This window comes from Lepidothrix coronata, unplaced genomic scaffold, assembly GCF_001604755.1.
Source record: "Lepidothrix coronata isolate B3197 unplaced genomic scaffold, Lepidothrix_coronata-1.0 Scaffold108, whole genome shotgun sequence".
Taxonomy (NCBI): domain Eukaryota; kingdom Metazoa; phylum Chordata; class Aves; order Passeriformes; family Pipridae; genus Lepidothrix; species Lepidothrix coronata.
In genome coordinates, this window is record NW_016690288.1 from 730,412 (window position 1) to 746,085 (window position 15,674).

At 50.0% G+C, this 15,674-nt stretch overlaps 1 protein-coding gene across 1 annotated transcript in view; it reads left to right on the forward strand.

The window, feature by feature from the left end:
• LOC108501827 (S-adenosyl-L-methionine-dependent tRNA 4-demethylwyosine synthase-like) overlaps window positions 1–15,674 on the forward strand; it is a 103,395-nt gene that overhangs the window by 32,428 nt on the left and 55,293 nt on the right. Inside the window, 4 exon segments of the mRNA XM_017824074.1 lie at window positions 1,962–2,072; window positions 5,202–5,251; window positions 5,253–5,320; window positions 13,735–13,844. Of these exon segments, the coding sequence (XP_017679563.1) occupies window positions 1,962–2,072; window positions 5,202–5,251; window positions 5,253–5,320; window positions 13,735–13,844 (339 nt within the window).

Below are 15,674 nucleotides of genomic sequence, written 5' to 3' on the forward strand. Positions count from 1 at the left end.
CATTAAAGATCATCCAGTGCCACCCTCCGCCATGAGCAGGGACACCTTCCACTGTACCAGGTTGCTCCAAACCCCATCCAACCTGCCCTTGGACACTCCCAGGGATGGGGCAGCCACAGCTTCTCAGGGCAACCTGGGCCAGGGCCTCCCCACCCTCACAGGGAAGGATTCCTTCTAATATCCCACCTAACCCTGCCCTCTGGCAGTGGGAAGCCATTCCCTCTTGTCCTGTCACTCCAAACCTTGTAAACAGTCTCTCTCCATGTTTCTTGTAGCTCCTTCAGGTCCTGGAAGGCCACAATTAGGTCACCCTGGGGCTTCTCTTCTCCAGGCTGAACAATCCCAACTCTCTCAGCCTTTCCTCCCAGCAGAGCTGCTCCATCCCTCTGGATATTGGGAATTATTCACTCAGAGAGGCAAATGTTGCAGTATTGTCCATCCCCACAGAGCAGGAGGGAGATGGAGCCCAGGCCATGGGAGCAGCCTGGCTCTGAAGCCCCCAAAGCCTCACTTCCTCTGGCACTTGGGCCCGTTGCCATCTCACAGAGGGTCCTGCCGGGCACCTCCTCTGTGCTGCTGTTTGTGCAGTGTCCTGTGTCACCTCAGGCTAAAACCACCTGTCCTGACCCCCCAGCAAGGTCAGAGCCAGTGTGAGGAGCTGGGATCAAACCCCAGGTGAAGCAGGAGAGGAGCCTGGGCAGATCCCAGCTGGCTTTGAGTGGCAGAACCAGAGCACTGTGCTCCCCCTTGCCCGTGTGTGCCTTCACACAGTTTAACTTCCACCTGGTGCAGCTGTTGTGGCATCTGCTGGCACTGTCCTTCCTGGCTGGCTCCCTGCCCTTGGAGGTGTGGGGCTCTTTGGGATGCAGTCACTCTCCCTGGAATCTTGTGCCAGAGCTGCCCAGGGACAAACAGGCAGGGCAGGGAATTGTGCTGCTGCTCCTCGGAGGAGCTGAAGGCCAGTTGTGCTGAGCAGGAGACTTTTTTCCCTGTTCAGCTCCTGCTGGTTGGCAGGAAGAAGACCTGACAGCTAACATTTGATATTTTTTTGCCCCCTAAAGCAGGTAGTTGGGATGTGCTGAGTTTGGGGCCAGCCAGGCCAGCGCCACAGAAAAGCTGCCCTGTGAGTGACACAGCGAGGCATCACAAATCCCTCTTATTTTTATGCTGATTTTGAAGTGACTTTTAATCCTTGAGACATATTGGCCTCTAAGCACTTTTTTTTCAAAGAGGGAAATAACCCAACTCGAGCAGTTTGGGTAATAATAGCACTTAGTGCTTAATGAGTGTTGTGGGATTAATCCTCCTGGAGCAAGACATTTAAATGGAATTGTGTTGATCTTGGGAATGGGGCAGTGCTTTTCTCTGGGCATGAAGTAGCAGCTCCCTCGCTGTGGCTGCACCAGAACCACGGGGATGGAGCTGGTGAGCCTGAAGGTTGGGTTTAGGCTGAGCTTTGTGTGTTGGGTCCCTTCCCCTGCCCTCACAGCTGCTCTGGGAATCAGGTGTTGTCCTCTGGGCTCAGTCAGACCTGCCAGTGGGGATTTGGGATCCTGGCTTCTGGGAAGAGGCTGTCGGAGGGTCACGGCTCAGGGCTGGGGAGATGTCTGTGGTTCCCTGTCCTGCTCCCTCCCACATCGCTGGGTCAGACCTGTGGTTCTGCCAGCCCGTTCCACAGAGGGGTTTTCTGGCCACCCTGTTGATTCAAACAGAACTGAGCAATATAAATAAATGTCCCATCCAAAGAAACCATTCCCAGTTGGCTGAAGTCCCTTGGGTGGCCACAGCCTTGGCTCTGATGTGCAGCTGTGTCATTGCTGGGGGTGTCACCTGGGGGCCAATGAGGAAGAGCAGCACTGAGTCTGTGATGCTTCATCCTTTTGGGTACCCATTGGTATGTTTTATGTCTCAATTACTGCAGGTTAAAATCAGCCCTTCATTATTTTTTGCTTTGTTTTCAGGTTACAAACTCATTGGGAGCCATTCCGGGGTGAAGCTCTGCCGGTGGACAAAGGTGTGCTCTCTTTCCTTTTCTCTTTTGGGAAATAAAACAAAGCTAGAGACTTACTCAGGTATTTCACTTTCCCAATGAAATGTCATTTAAAAGTGTGCACAAACCCAAATTGCCTCTTTCCAGCTTTAGTCTTGCATTTCAAGCTGTTAAAACCCCGCTGTGAAGAGTGAGAATGTGACTGTGGCAAAGAGCTGGGAACATCATTTGCTGCTTTTTCCTGTTATTCTTATGTCTGCTAAAATCTCTCCTGCCTGCTGGAATACACGGCAGGAGCAGGACACTGCAGAGGAAAGGGGGAAGGTTCCATCACCAGTGTTTCCATCACCAGTGTGAGGGCTCTGAAACAGGGATAACAGTCCATTGTTCCACCTGGACGGGCACACAAGGATGTTTGAGCCTGTTGTGCTGGGCTGGGACAGTCACTGCTCCTCCACTGGTTTTCTAAATCAGATTTAAACAGTGAGGTGTCGCTTCTTAATGGTAGGACTGTTAAAAATTCCCCTTGTGGGAGTGTGTATGGATGTGGTGGTGTGTAATACCCGTGGGTGTGTACATATGGGAAAGGATAAATACAGATGGAAAAGGGAAACACGGATACAATTTGGGCAAGAGGCTTTTAGGGTATGTAAAAGCCCCTCAGGAAGGGGCTGGTTTCCTAAAACAGGGGAGAAACCACTGAAGAAACATCAAAAGCTGGAAAATGGCACCTGGGGACATGGGTTAGTGGTGGGCTTGGCAGTTCTGGGTTAATGGTTGGACTCCATGGTCTTAGAGGGCTTTGCCAACCTCAATAATTCTATGATATATATGAAAACACCGCCCTCCCAGCCCTGCAGTTGTCTGTTGTAGGCTCTGTAACCTTTTCAAGCAGTGTGCAGACTTAAAAACATTCCCAGCAGAGGCACAAAGCCCTGGAGAACAACGTTCAGCTACTTGAGGGTGTTTGTAGTTTCAGTTGTTCTCTGCAGGTCTCTGAGAAACTCAGGATTTGAAAGTTGGTCTCTAATGTTGTACATTTGGGGAGTAACATTGATTCAGAGGATCACAGATCATTTAGGTTGGAAAAGAGCTCCAGGATGGGGTCCAACCATCCCCCCAGCACTGCCAAGGCCACCTCTGACCCAGGTCCCCACGTGCCACATCTACAAGTTTTGAAACCCCTCCAGGGATGGGGACTCCCCCACTGCCCTGGGCAGCTGGGCCAGGGCTGGATAATCCTTTCCATGAAGAAATTTTTCCAGTATCCAACCTGACCCTGCCCTGGCACAGCTGGAGGCCGTTCCCTCTCCTCCTGTCCCTTGTTCCCTGGAGCAGAGCCCGACCCCCCCCGGCTCCCCCCTCCTGTCAGGGAGTTGCAGAGTCAGAAGGTCCCCCCTGAGCCTCCTTTTCTCCAGGCTGAGCCCCCCTAGCTGTTCCTGGTGCTCCAGCCCCTTCCCCCTCCACGCTGCAGAACACCAACCCCTCCAGCATTCCTGGGATGAGAACCTGTGGGAATCAGCCCCTCATTAACGTGCCAGCACATCTCTAATTCCTGCACCGTGGAGATGATCAGCCCTTGGTCTCTCAGCTCTGTTTTGCTGCTTGATTAACTCTGTTTGTTTTGGAAAGAGCCCTTGGAATGGCAATCACCAGCGAGTTTGTATTGTCAGTGAACTGTTTCATCAAAAACCTTGTTCTCCTCGCCCAGCCCTGTATTGTCAGGAGTGTTTGTGAGATACATCGATCCCACTGATGCTTCTGCTGCTCACTCTTACAAATATTTCTCTCCTGTGTCATTTTTAGTGTCAGAGAAGGCCGTGAAATGTTCAAAGAAAAACTTGTCAAGCTCCAATGTTGCGACTGAGAAAAGCAGAGAAGCTGCTTTTATTAAAGAACCAGAATTTAATGCAGTGCTGTAAAGCCATTTCACAAAATAAATAGCAGCTCTATGTGCTTAGATAGGCCCACACTATTTTTAGCTTAAGCAGGAATTGAATGTAAAGGCTTCTAATAAATTGAGCTGAAATTGGTTCCGGGCAGTGGCTTTGCCTGAGGTTCACACCAGTGTGTGAGTGTCTCCAGGAGCCTCGTTGGAGATTTGGATCACTGGAAAGCAGGAGCAGGGCTGGCAGGATTAGCATTAAATAGACTTTTATAGGGATATCACAGATAGCAAAGATTGTGTTCTGTCAAATCCCGGAAAAGAGCGAAAAAACCTGCACATTTTCAGAAGAGTCCCAAATATAACTTGCTCTCCTGGAATTTGTGGATCTCCTGGAGTCTCTGCTTGAAGAATGGGTAGAAAAAACAGCATTTCCCACCTTGTTTCATCTTCTACCTGTACAACCAGCCTGTGCATATCTTAGGGGTTACCTGGATATTTTTCCCTGCTGCTCAGTGAAGACTTTCCTTTGGGTCACCAGGATCCTTCAGGTGTATAAGAAGCTGCTGTGTCATACTGCAAATTTGCTTTTGAGAGTAGTAGCTTCTTTCTCATTTATTGTTATTTAACTGAGCTAACGAAAGGCAGTCTTTGCTCCGAGCAGCTTGAATGCTAACCAGGAGTTAATTCCCATTGGGAAGCTGCTGTGGTTGTGCTGGGAAGGGAAGTGCAGAGTCCTGCTGGAGCCACTGCTGGGTGTGAATGAGGGTTTATAAGGTCAGGGTGTTTATTTAATTTAGTGCTGGAAGAAACACTCTGGCAGACAAATGAAAGGAATGGAGTGTTCAGTAGGGCAGCCTTAAAATTGATCCTTGTTACTCCTTTTACAACAACACTTCTTGCATCTCCAGTGGCTTCTCCTGCTTTTTTTCGTGGGCTGGTTCAGTGAAAGCTCCACGTTGTTGTGCTGGGGTCTGCAAGGGAGAAGGTACTGATGAGATTAAAGTTTTTTCTCCTCCAAAACAGTTATAAATTTGACCTCATAAATGCAGTTTGCCTGTAGGGCTGTGTACAAACAGTCACACTGTTGATAGGTGTGTGCTGGGAATCGCTCCGAGCGCGTGGCACTGGTGGCACTGGTGTCCTGGGTGACCTCGCAGTGTCACTCACAGGGCTTTGAACTGGAGTTCCTGGGGACTGAAGGGAGCAGATTTCAAACTGTGCCCTCACTGTGGTTGGACAGGCTGTGCTCTCACTGTGCTGGTGTTGTGTTGTCTGTCTGTGCTCTCACTGTGCTGGTGTTGTGTTGTCTCTCTGTGCCCGCAGTCGATGCTCCGGGGCCGAGGGGGCTGCTACAAACACACCTTCTATGGGATCGAGAGCCACCGCTGCATGGAGGCCACCCCCAGCCTGGCCTGTGCCAACAAGTGTGTCTTCTGCTGGAGGTAAAACCCTGGGGGGGTTCACCTTGGGGTTGGGGTCTGCTAAACAGAGACAATGCTGTCCCTGACCAGCAGGGAGCCCTGGGGGCTGAGGAGGCCAACGGGATCCTGGGGAACACCAGGAAGAGCATTTCCAGCAGGGCAGGGAGGGATCCTGCCCCTCTGCCCAGCCCTGGGCAGGCACATCTGCAGGGCTGGGCCCAGCTCGGGCTCCTCAGCACAGCAGGGCCAGGGAGCTCCTGCAGCGGGGCCAGCGCAGGCTGTGAGGATGAGGAGGGCACTGGAGCATCTCCCTGAGCAGCAAAGGCTGAGGGAGCTGGGGCTGTTCAGCCTCCAGAGCAGACCCTGAGAGGGGACCTCCCACTGTGTGTCAGGGGCTGCAGGGAGGGGGCAGAGGATGGAGCAGGCTCTGCTCGGGGGGCCCAGCAATGGCACAGGAGGAACGGGCAGGAACTGATGCCCAGGAAGCTCCAGCTGGACAGGAGGAAGAACTTCTTCCCTGGGCAGTGCCCCAGCTCTGAACAGGCTGCCCAGGGAGGGGCTGGAGTCTCCTCCCTGGGGAGATTCCAGAGCCCTCTGGACACAATCCTGTGCCCTGTGCTCTGGGCTGGCCCTGCCTGAGCAGGGAGGTGGCACCAGTGACCCACTGATGGGTCTCTTCCAGCCTGACCCACCCTGGGATTCTGTCCCTGTCCTGTTCTCAAAGCACCCCCGGGCAGGGTGGGTCTGGAGAGAGGCTGAGGCTCAGCAGGAACACCAGCAGTGGTGTGAGTGCTCTGAGTGGGAGGACAGGGAGGTTATTTTTGAGCTCTTTTGTCTTCTACCTTGCTTGTTAATTCATCCCATTGGAGCTGTGTTTCCTTTGGGATTTATGCCTTACCCCAGGTTGCCAACAACACCCATTCCATCCCTCAGCCTGAGTGTCCCACATCCCAGTAAATAATCCTGAGCGACCTGGGCTAGTGGAAGGTGTCCCTGCCCATGGCAGGGGTTTGGAACGAGATGAGCTTTAAGGTCCCTTCCAACCCAAACTGTTCGAGGATTCTGTGATAATATTTCCATGCAAAACCAGCCAAACTCCTCTGAATGCCCCTTTCTGTCTCTCATAGTCTTCAAGTTTTAATAATGCAAATATTTCATGAGAACATTTAAAGCACTGCTCTAACTCTGAAGGCACTTTGAAGCTGTTTCCAGCGTTGGTGTTAAGTTTAAGCACCAGACGCTGGTCATCCTGTTAAGTTTGCATTTGGGAGTCTATTCCAAAATGTTAATTGGTGCTCTTGATGGGCTTTCCTCATATCCTGGCTGGAAAGGACTCAGCAAATGGAATGTTTAATGAGAAAGTTCTGCTGCTTTCCTTCAGAGCAGGGTAATGGTTGGGAAGAAGAATGTGCCACTCGTGTCTCTTTTTTTCCCACGTCTCAGCTCCCGGTGCTGCAGTGAATTCTGCAGGGTGCCTGGGAATGCTGGGCATGGGATTGTCCCTCTGGCCCTACACAGAAGGTACACCCCAAACAGCAAAGAGGAGGAGGTGGTTTGTTCCCAGTATTACTCCACAGGGAATTTAACACAGTTTCTCTTCAAATTGAGGTGATTCAGTATTTCTTAGCAGCAGCCTGTGTGGGGAGCATGGACTGAGTCAGGGAAGTCCAGCAAGTGTAAATTGGAGAGTGCAGTAATTGGGATAAATTGGTTCATTCCACGTGCCCCTAACTCATCATCCTGTAACTGTCACTCTGCACTTCAGAGGGATCCTGGAAGCAGCAGCCCTAGGATGCTGATTTTCATGATGGTTACAACCTGAATGCAAGGAAACAGCTTTCCAGGGGGCTCTGCTGACAGGTTTTATGTATTTATTCATATATTTACCTCCTGTGGGTGAAATGGGGGGCAGGAGATTAACTCTCCCACGTGGAATGCAGCTGGTTGTCTTATACTTCCATGGGAAGCTGGAAGTTTTAAGTTGGAAGATGTAAGGCTCAGGTTGAGGCTCATCCCAGGGCTTGCTTTAAAATGTACTTAAGCTTGACATAAACCAGACCTGCTGCTGAAAGAAGTTTTCTTCTTTTTGGTTACTTTTGCAGATCCTGTGCTTGGGCTGCTGCAGCCTTTGTGTGGCTGTGATTTGGTGTGTCCCATAAATAATAAGAAGGATTCTTATTTATTATATTCCACACATAATAAGAAGGATTTCCATCCTTTCTTCCTACACCAAATCCCTGCTGATCCTGTGCCAGCCCAGCTCACAAACCCTGCAGTCAGGCCTATCTCTGCACTTTATTTTAAACCCACCACACCTTGCAGAGTCTTAACCATGTGAGACTGAACATGGGATTGCAGGTGCAGGATAAACACATCCCCTCCTTAGCAGCCACTTGCCATCTGTGCTGTTGGAGACACACAAAGCAATAGTTTTGATCTGCTGTTGGCAGAATGTTTTTAATACCACTTTTACGCCTTGCTGCTCTCCCTGGGCAGCTCTGCCTTGCAGATAAGGCCTCTGTGATTTTTTTTTTTTCCCCTGATCTCTTCTTTCAGGGTTTTGACATTTGTAGAGCCTGCCAATGTTTCCAACTGCACAACCACTGCAGCTCTCCCAGGATGGCTGAGGAAAAGGCCAAGGAGCCTGTTTGTTTTCTCTTCCTCACTTTGGCAAGAAATGCTGCAGTTGAGCTGCTTTCCCTGGGAATTGGATGTCAGGGGAGTTGGCTGCTTGGCACTGACATGTTTTGGCCCCAAACCAGTCATGGAATCATGGAAGGGTTTGGGTTGGAAGGGACCTCAAAGCTCATCTCATTCCAACCCCCTGCTGTGGGCAGGGACACCTTCCACTGGACCTCATGGGTGGAGCCAGTGTCCAAACACCTGCAGAAAATTAGGGTGTAATTAAAATAAATAAAATTGATTTACAAATAAAATTTGTAAAAGATGTAGCTTGGCTCTGCACTGGAGCCCTTCCTTTTCCTTGTCCCTGGGAGCAGTAGATCCCTGGGAGCTGCCACTCCTGCCAGTGCCCCCTCACTGGCTCGTGCTGCCCAGTCTGTCCCCTCAGAGCTGGCTCAGAGGTTGGGGCTGAAGGATTATGTGGCAGCTTTTTTGGAGGACAGAAAAAACAGACTGAGAGATGGGAATGACCTGGAGCTGTGTCAGGGCAGGGTCAGGTTGGATCTCAGCCAAAGGTTCTTCCCCCCGAGGCTGGTTGGGCACTGCCCAGGCTCCCCAGGGCAGTGGGCACAGCCCCAAGGCTGCCAGAGCTCAGGGAGGGTTTGGGCAACGCTCTCTGGGATTGTTGGGGTGTCCTGGATGGTCCCTTCCAGCTCAGGATATTCCAGGATTCTGTGAGCTGGATTGTTTGGTGTTCCCCAGGGCAGCCTGGAGCTGTGCTGAACTCCTGGGCTGGAGGGGGGAACCCACACCTTAATTACTGCAACATAATTGTGCTCACAGAGGGAGTCTGTCCCTCCCCATCCCTGCTCTGTAGTGTCTCTTTAGCCTGATTGCCTAAATGGAGCTGTGCAAGTGGCCAAATCTTTTAATCAATTAGAGCAAGAGAGGATTCTGAGGCTTCCTGACCCCAAACTGCAGCACAGTCACCAGACAGAGCTCCTGGGATGAGCTGATCTGAGTGTCTGAAACCCAGTCAATTATTGTGGAGAGGTGGAACAGCAAAATCAGATTGAAATTAATAGAGTTTATTACTTTTGCATCTGAGGAGGAGGCAAAGCAGACAGAGTGAAATATCCTGTGGAGGAATTGGCTCATATTTCTTGTGCTGTAACTTTGCTTATACCTGTACCTGAAGGTTTCAGGTTTCCAGTAGAAAACAGCTGAAGTTCTTCTGTACACACACTAAATAAGGGTGTGGCCAAAAGCCACTGGAAACCCTGCAAAATGAAGAGATTCAAAATGAATAATCTCTCCTAGGAGAACTACTTCAGGTCATTAAAAAATGAAGAAGAAACTGAAAGCAGATTAAAACAAAAGCTTCTCCTCAATAAGTAACTTGACTCCAGAGGCTCAGTCCTTCAGGGAAATGGGGAGTATTGTGATATCAAAGGAGTTGTCACTGCAGGTGTGGAAAACTTGGAACCTCAGAGAGTCTCTGCATCTCCAGCCACCAGTCCTTGCTCTGCTGAGTTGTTGCTCTTTTCTCCCTGGTTATTTTATTTACAGGAGCGAGGTATTGTGATATATTGTTTCCTTCACAGTTGGTTCTTCACTGGTTTGTTGATTTTTGGGCTCTTGAAATAACCATAGAAATGGGACAGGAATCATGGAATGTACCCAGTTCATGCCCCTGTCAGTGGTAAAGAGTCTCTGCCAGCTCAGTAATCAGAGGCATTTCTGGGAGAAAATGTTCCTCAGGTGAAATGGGATTGAAATCTCTGATTTTCATCCTGTAGCACTGGGCATTTTCCTGGACCTGGGCTTGTTGAAGGCTTCTGTAGTTGTCACTCTCAGCTCCCAAATTTTTGGCATTGGTGGGGAATATATTCAGATTATTGGCTGGGAGATGCTCACATGGGTTGGGGTAGTTCCTGCAGGGGGTTGGTGCCCAGGCACCAACTTTTTGGTGTGTTTTGACACTCAGATTAGTTGTGAAATGGCCTTGGAGGCTGTGCCAAGCAGGATTGTGCTGGGAGGGGATGGGATGGGATGGGGGGACACAAACACATGGCAGACACCTGGGAGGTGCTGAGCATCATTTTTTGGGAACTGCTCTGCAAAAACTGAGCATTTCCTGGAGTTGGGATGTATTTTCTTCATCAGGGAGCAGCTTCTGTCCTTAAGATTTCCAAAGTGTCAGTTGGAAGAGGATCACAGAATCCTTTTGGTTGGGAAAACCCTTGGAAATCCTTGAGTCCAGCCATTCCCTCAGCACTGCCAAGGCCACCACTGACCCATGTCCCCAAGTGTTAACCCACATCCACTGTGTTAAACCCCTCCAGGGATGGGACTCCCCCACTGCCCTGCCACATGAAGACTTCCATGAAGAAATTTTCCCTTCTATCCAATCTGAACCACCCCTGGCACCCTCTGATACTTTGAGCCAACTTATCCACCATGCTCTGGGGTGACTGAACCACCCCAGGGAGTTTAAATATCTCTAACCTGTTCTCTTTCCAGCCCAGTCTGTGCTCTTCCTCTTGCTCTTAGGAAAAAGCAGAAGAAAAGCTGCAAAGAGGTTTCTTGTCATCCCAGAGGAACATTAAACGTGGGTTGCTTGTGCACTGGACAAGCTTTTTCCTTGTTCCTCGTTTTCCTCCTCCCATCATTACAGGGAGAGTCATCCTTGGGAGCCCTTTTGTGTGTCCTTTTCTAGTTGTGTCTGATTTTTGCCCTTCCCCTCTCTGAGGTTGCCCCTGTGTTCCTGTGCTGGTTTTGTTTGCAGCTGAGGGATCACAAGGTTGCAGAAGAGCAGGTTGGGTTTTGTTATCCTTTGTATCTTCGCTTTTTATTGCTGCAGGTTGTGCTTCTGCCTTAATGGGGTTTAAAAACCTGCCAGTTCTCCTCAACTCCTTTGCCCTTAAGCTCTTCTCCTCTGGGATCTCCCCTGATGGTTCTCAGGGTTCACTGAAGATGCTTCTTGGGCTCTCTTTAATTTTATTCTGCTCTTCCCCTCCCTGAGAAGGGCGTGCTCTGTCCTTTCCTGGGCGCTGCCACCAGCACTTCCTTCATGTTCCCCCCCAGGGATCACCAGCTCTGGAGCAAATGATACTTTATCCCCGAGTTCCACTTGCCCTCAAAGATTCTTGGAAGGCTTTAATAATCCTTTGAAGAAGGCACAAAGCAAAAGCAGATTTATTAAACCAATCCCCAAGCGACTGGGACGGGGATGCACATCCACCTTCACAGAGGTCTCAGGGACTGCCAGGGGCACTCTGGGAATGCTGTCACCTAATCCTGGTGGATCAAAGGTCTGGTAACACTGCTGGATGGTCAGCCAGGGAAAATTGGGAGCCAGCTGGGAGATTCCCACCGTGTTTGCTGCAGTCCTGCCTCACTCCATGGTGGTGGGATGCTGCAGCAGTGAAATGTCTCTGAAGGATCAAAGCAAACCTTTTCCACACTTGGAATCTCTGCTAAAATCAAGGAGTTCTGGTGTGTGTGGCTTTGGGTGGGATTTCTTTTTTCCTTGTGTTATTTTGGGAGGGAAGGAAGGAATCCCATGCACAGGTACCAGCTCTAGACTTGAGTCACCAGTGAGGCAGATGAGGAGGAGGGTCACAGAGCCTGGGGGGGAATGGGAAGGTGACAGTGGAATCCTGTGTGTTCTGGGGACCATAAAACAATCTCAGCCACAATCTCAGCTTTTTTTATGCTCCTATTAACAGAGCAGCTTTTTTGCCAAATAAGCTGTTTTGTAGACATGACCTGCTATGTTTATTAAACAGTTAGGACGTGTTCAAAATTCAGGGCCTGTTGGACACCAACAGCTGTCCAGGGTGTATCCAGAGCTTATTGATTTTCTGCCAACTTGCCCTATAAAATATACAAGGTACAAGTTATGTAGTTAAACATGTAAGAGTTTTATAAATGCATTTTATAGCTGACATTCAGAAAACTTGCCATGTTGGCAGATGAGGGAGAAAAAGGGGAAATACAGAAAGCAAAGCTGTTTTGGCTTAAAGGATCCTTGAGGTGGTAAAGTTTGGGAGCAGTGCTTGAATCTTTGCTCTTGAAGTAGATGAAGAAATGTTTGAGCTAAGGCTGGGTTTAGTGAGGCTGGGTCTGGAATTTGGGCTTTAGCACTGGCAGAGTGTTCAGGTTTTCACTTGGAGAATCCCAGAATGGTTTGGGTTGGAGGGACTTTGAAGCTCATCCCATTCCACCCCCTGCCATGGGCAGGGACACCTCCCACCAGCCCAGGTTGCTCCAAGCCCCATCCAACCTGGCCTTGGACACTCCCAGGGATGGGGCAGCCACAGCTTCTCTGGGCAACCTGTGCCAGGGCCTCCCCACCCTCACAGGGAACAAATTCTCCCTAATATTTCATCTACTCTTAGTTTGAATCCGTTCCCCCCTGTCCAAAGTCAGTGGGAGTCTTTTACTTGTCTCCAGCAAGTGTTGGATCAGCCACTTCATCCTGAGAAAGTGCTTCCCTCCCTTAGTTAACTGCTGGGCTCATGTCCTGATGTCCCTGGAGCTGGCAGGCTGAATGCAGCAGGGCACCTCCCAGCCCTCTCCTTGGCTGCCTTCCAGGGCTGCTGGAGAGTGGGGCTGGAAACAGGGGGCACCGGGGCAGAAATCTCAGTGTCAGGGGGATATTTTGCTTGGCCTTGTTTCCCTGTCCGGAGCTGTGTTAATCCAACAGCTTCTGTGACAGACACTGCCAAATGTGCTGCTCTTTTCTCAGTGGATTATTCCGAGTGCAGTGGGGCTGGGAGGGAAAAGGGAAGGAGCTGTTGCAGCATGTTTTGGAAAGAAACAGTAAAGATGGAGAGAGAACAAGGAAATTCATTGACTTAAGATGATCCTTAAAGGCTGATGATCCCTGTTAGATGCTGATCCAAGTGCAGCAGGAGTGGGGGATTGCTCAGAGCAGGGGACAGGCTCTCTCTGGGCTGTGTTTGTCAGGTGGGACCATGATGGGGACCCACCAGTTGCTTGTGGTGTCTCATTTGCTGGTCAGGATGCAGGTTGTTTTCCCAGCTGACTTACAATGGTTTTGTGACATCTTCTCATGCTAATAAATAAGAAACGGGGAGAAACTCTGCAGATCTTCCAGGTGCTTGTGTGGATTTCCCTGGGTGGGCTTTTGCTGGTTTTGGGTGCAATGATCCTTTCCAGGCAAGGTTGGCTTCCTAACCCAATGTGCTGTTCCTCAGAGGGAAGATCTGTGGGGTTTCTCCTTCAGTCTGGGACATGAACCACATCCACCACTGTGGTACAGTGCAGACTTCCTGCTCTCAGAGTTTGAAGCATCCTGCCCTAATCTGCCTTGTTGCCACAGCACAAAACAAAGACTGGATTAGAAACAAATCCTGTCCTTCTCAGGGTGGTGGCTGGTGCCTTTAAAATGGAACTAAAGGTGTCCTGGGACCTTCCTTCTCCAGAGCTTTCTGCAGCCGTGGTCAGAAGAGGAGGTAGAACCAGTTTTCCTCTCTTTACAGAGGTTTTCGTGGCTGCAGAGCATCATTTTAGCTTAGAAACCTTTCACCTGGGGTTCAGAATAGGTATGTTAAGTTTAATAGGAACTGCAAGGTCCACTTTTCCCCTCTGGGGAGAGCAGAGCCTGGAAGGAGAGAGGTGTGAGAGTGGTGGTCAAGGATGACACCCAAAAGTTGGGTCAGCAGCAGGATGTTGCTGGGAATTTCTGGTGGCTTTTAATGTTGTTAAACACTGCCAGAGGTGGCAGGTGGGTCCTCCCAGGTGTGTTCAAATGCCAGTGAGTGCCTTGTCTCCTCTCCCTTCAGACACCACACGAACCCCGTGGGCACAGAGTGGCGCTGGAAGATGGACCAGCCGGAGCTGATCCTGCAGGAGGCCATGGAGAACCATCAGAACATGATCAAGCAGTTCAGAGGTAACTTCTCCTCCCACCCCATCCGTGGTGCTTTGGGAAGACAACCAGCAGTGGCACCTTCAGAGCCTGGGGGAGAACATTCTGGTCGTCTGGGAGGGAGATGTGAGGTGTGGGACATCACAGAGATGGGGGAGAAGAAACTCCTGGGGCACATTTATTGTTTTCTGAGCTGTTTGACCTTTCCCTCAGCCACTGGGTATCTGGTGCTGCCTGCAGGGGAGGAGGGGAGTTGCACCTTGGTGGTTGTTACATCTTCTCCCTTGGTGAGCACAGAGATTTTCCACAGTGGTTAAACTGGTTTGGATGATGGGAAATCTTGGCTCTTCTGTACAAGTGAGGTTAAAAGTGATCAGGAAATACCCAGCCTTAATCCCCTGCTTTTGTGTTAGTTCTGAAACTTCCAGGTTGTGTTTTCCCATTAATAATTAAGCAGCAGCATTCAGGGTATTCCTGTTTTCAGGAATTATTCAAACACCTCTTTCTGACTGAAGCTGCAGTTATCCCCTCTCAGTAGCACTGCTTTTCCTTCAAATAGGAACCTGCTGTGAGCTGGATGTTTATTCATTCTGTCTCTGTGTAGACATGGCTGTTTTTTGAGAGGTTTTATTTGATTTCCCAAATGTGATAAACTTGGTTGGGTTGGATATCTTAGAGACCTTTTCCATGATTCAGTGAGTGTAAGCAGTGGAAGGTTCTGGAGGAGTCTGTAACCCCCTGTCAGCCCACGCTGAACCCACAGACCCACCTGCTGTGGTAGAACAAGGGACCACAGACTTGGGGTTCTCTTTGGAAGGGTCAGCTCAGACATCAAAATCACCTTCTTCAGCCAAGGTGGTGCCCAGAGAGGTGGGAGTCTCCAACCTTGAAGTCTTTCAAGTCCTTTAAGTAAAGCCATTATCACCCTGGACTAAGGAATAACCTTTTCTTTCCTTTACTACTCCCTGCTCTCTTCCCAAAAAGGGCTGGGAACAGGGAATCATTAGGGACAGACTTGTCAGCATCTGAAAATATTGCTTAAGTGTCAAGAGGCCTGTAAGGACATCCCAGTTCTCTCCTTTGGGAGCTTCTTCTCCATTAAACAAATTCATAAATATTCCCTGAAATGTGCCTGTGCATCCTCAGCACAGTTACCCTTGACCTGGAACTGTGAAAGGAAAAAGAGCAGGGGGGGAAAAAATGGTTCTGGACTAGAAATGAGCTGCAAAGTGGGAAAAGAAAAGCTGTGTTACTTTTTTCAGAGTGATAGATGGCAACATGCTTCCTGGCTTGGGAGCCAAAGGTCTATTACGGAGAAGAAAAATCAGTAGGAAAAGCCCAGGAGCTGCTGTTCCATGTTGGGGATGTTACACTGTCACTTCCCTGGGGTGCCTGTGGAAATATTGTTGGAGCAGAATCAGTGAAAGCAAAATGGAGCTGGAGCAGTGTGGGGGGAGCTGAGGCAGGGACAGGGAAAGGATGCAGGAAGGGATGGAAGTCCCCAGTGGGCTGTGCCAGGCTGGAGCTGCCTCGGGCACAAAACATGGCCATGTCTTTCCGGCCAACTTAGCAGCTCCACAAACAGCAGGTGGATTTTATTTGGATTGATTTTTGAAACAAAAAAAAACCCATCAGAACCCCACAAACCACCCCAGGGCTTGAGCAGTGAGGAGCAGGTTGTTGTGGGGCAGGAGGGCAGGTTGGGCTCTGTCCCTCTGTGCTGTTACTGCTGGGGGATCTCGAGGGCTGGGGACAGTTTTGGGCTCCTCAGGACAAGAGAGACACTGAGGGGCTGGAGCGTGTCCAGGGAAGGGGCTGGAGCAGCAGGAGCAGCTGAGGGAGCTGGGGGGGCTC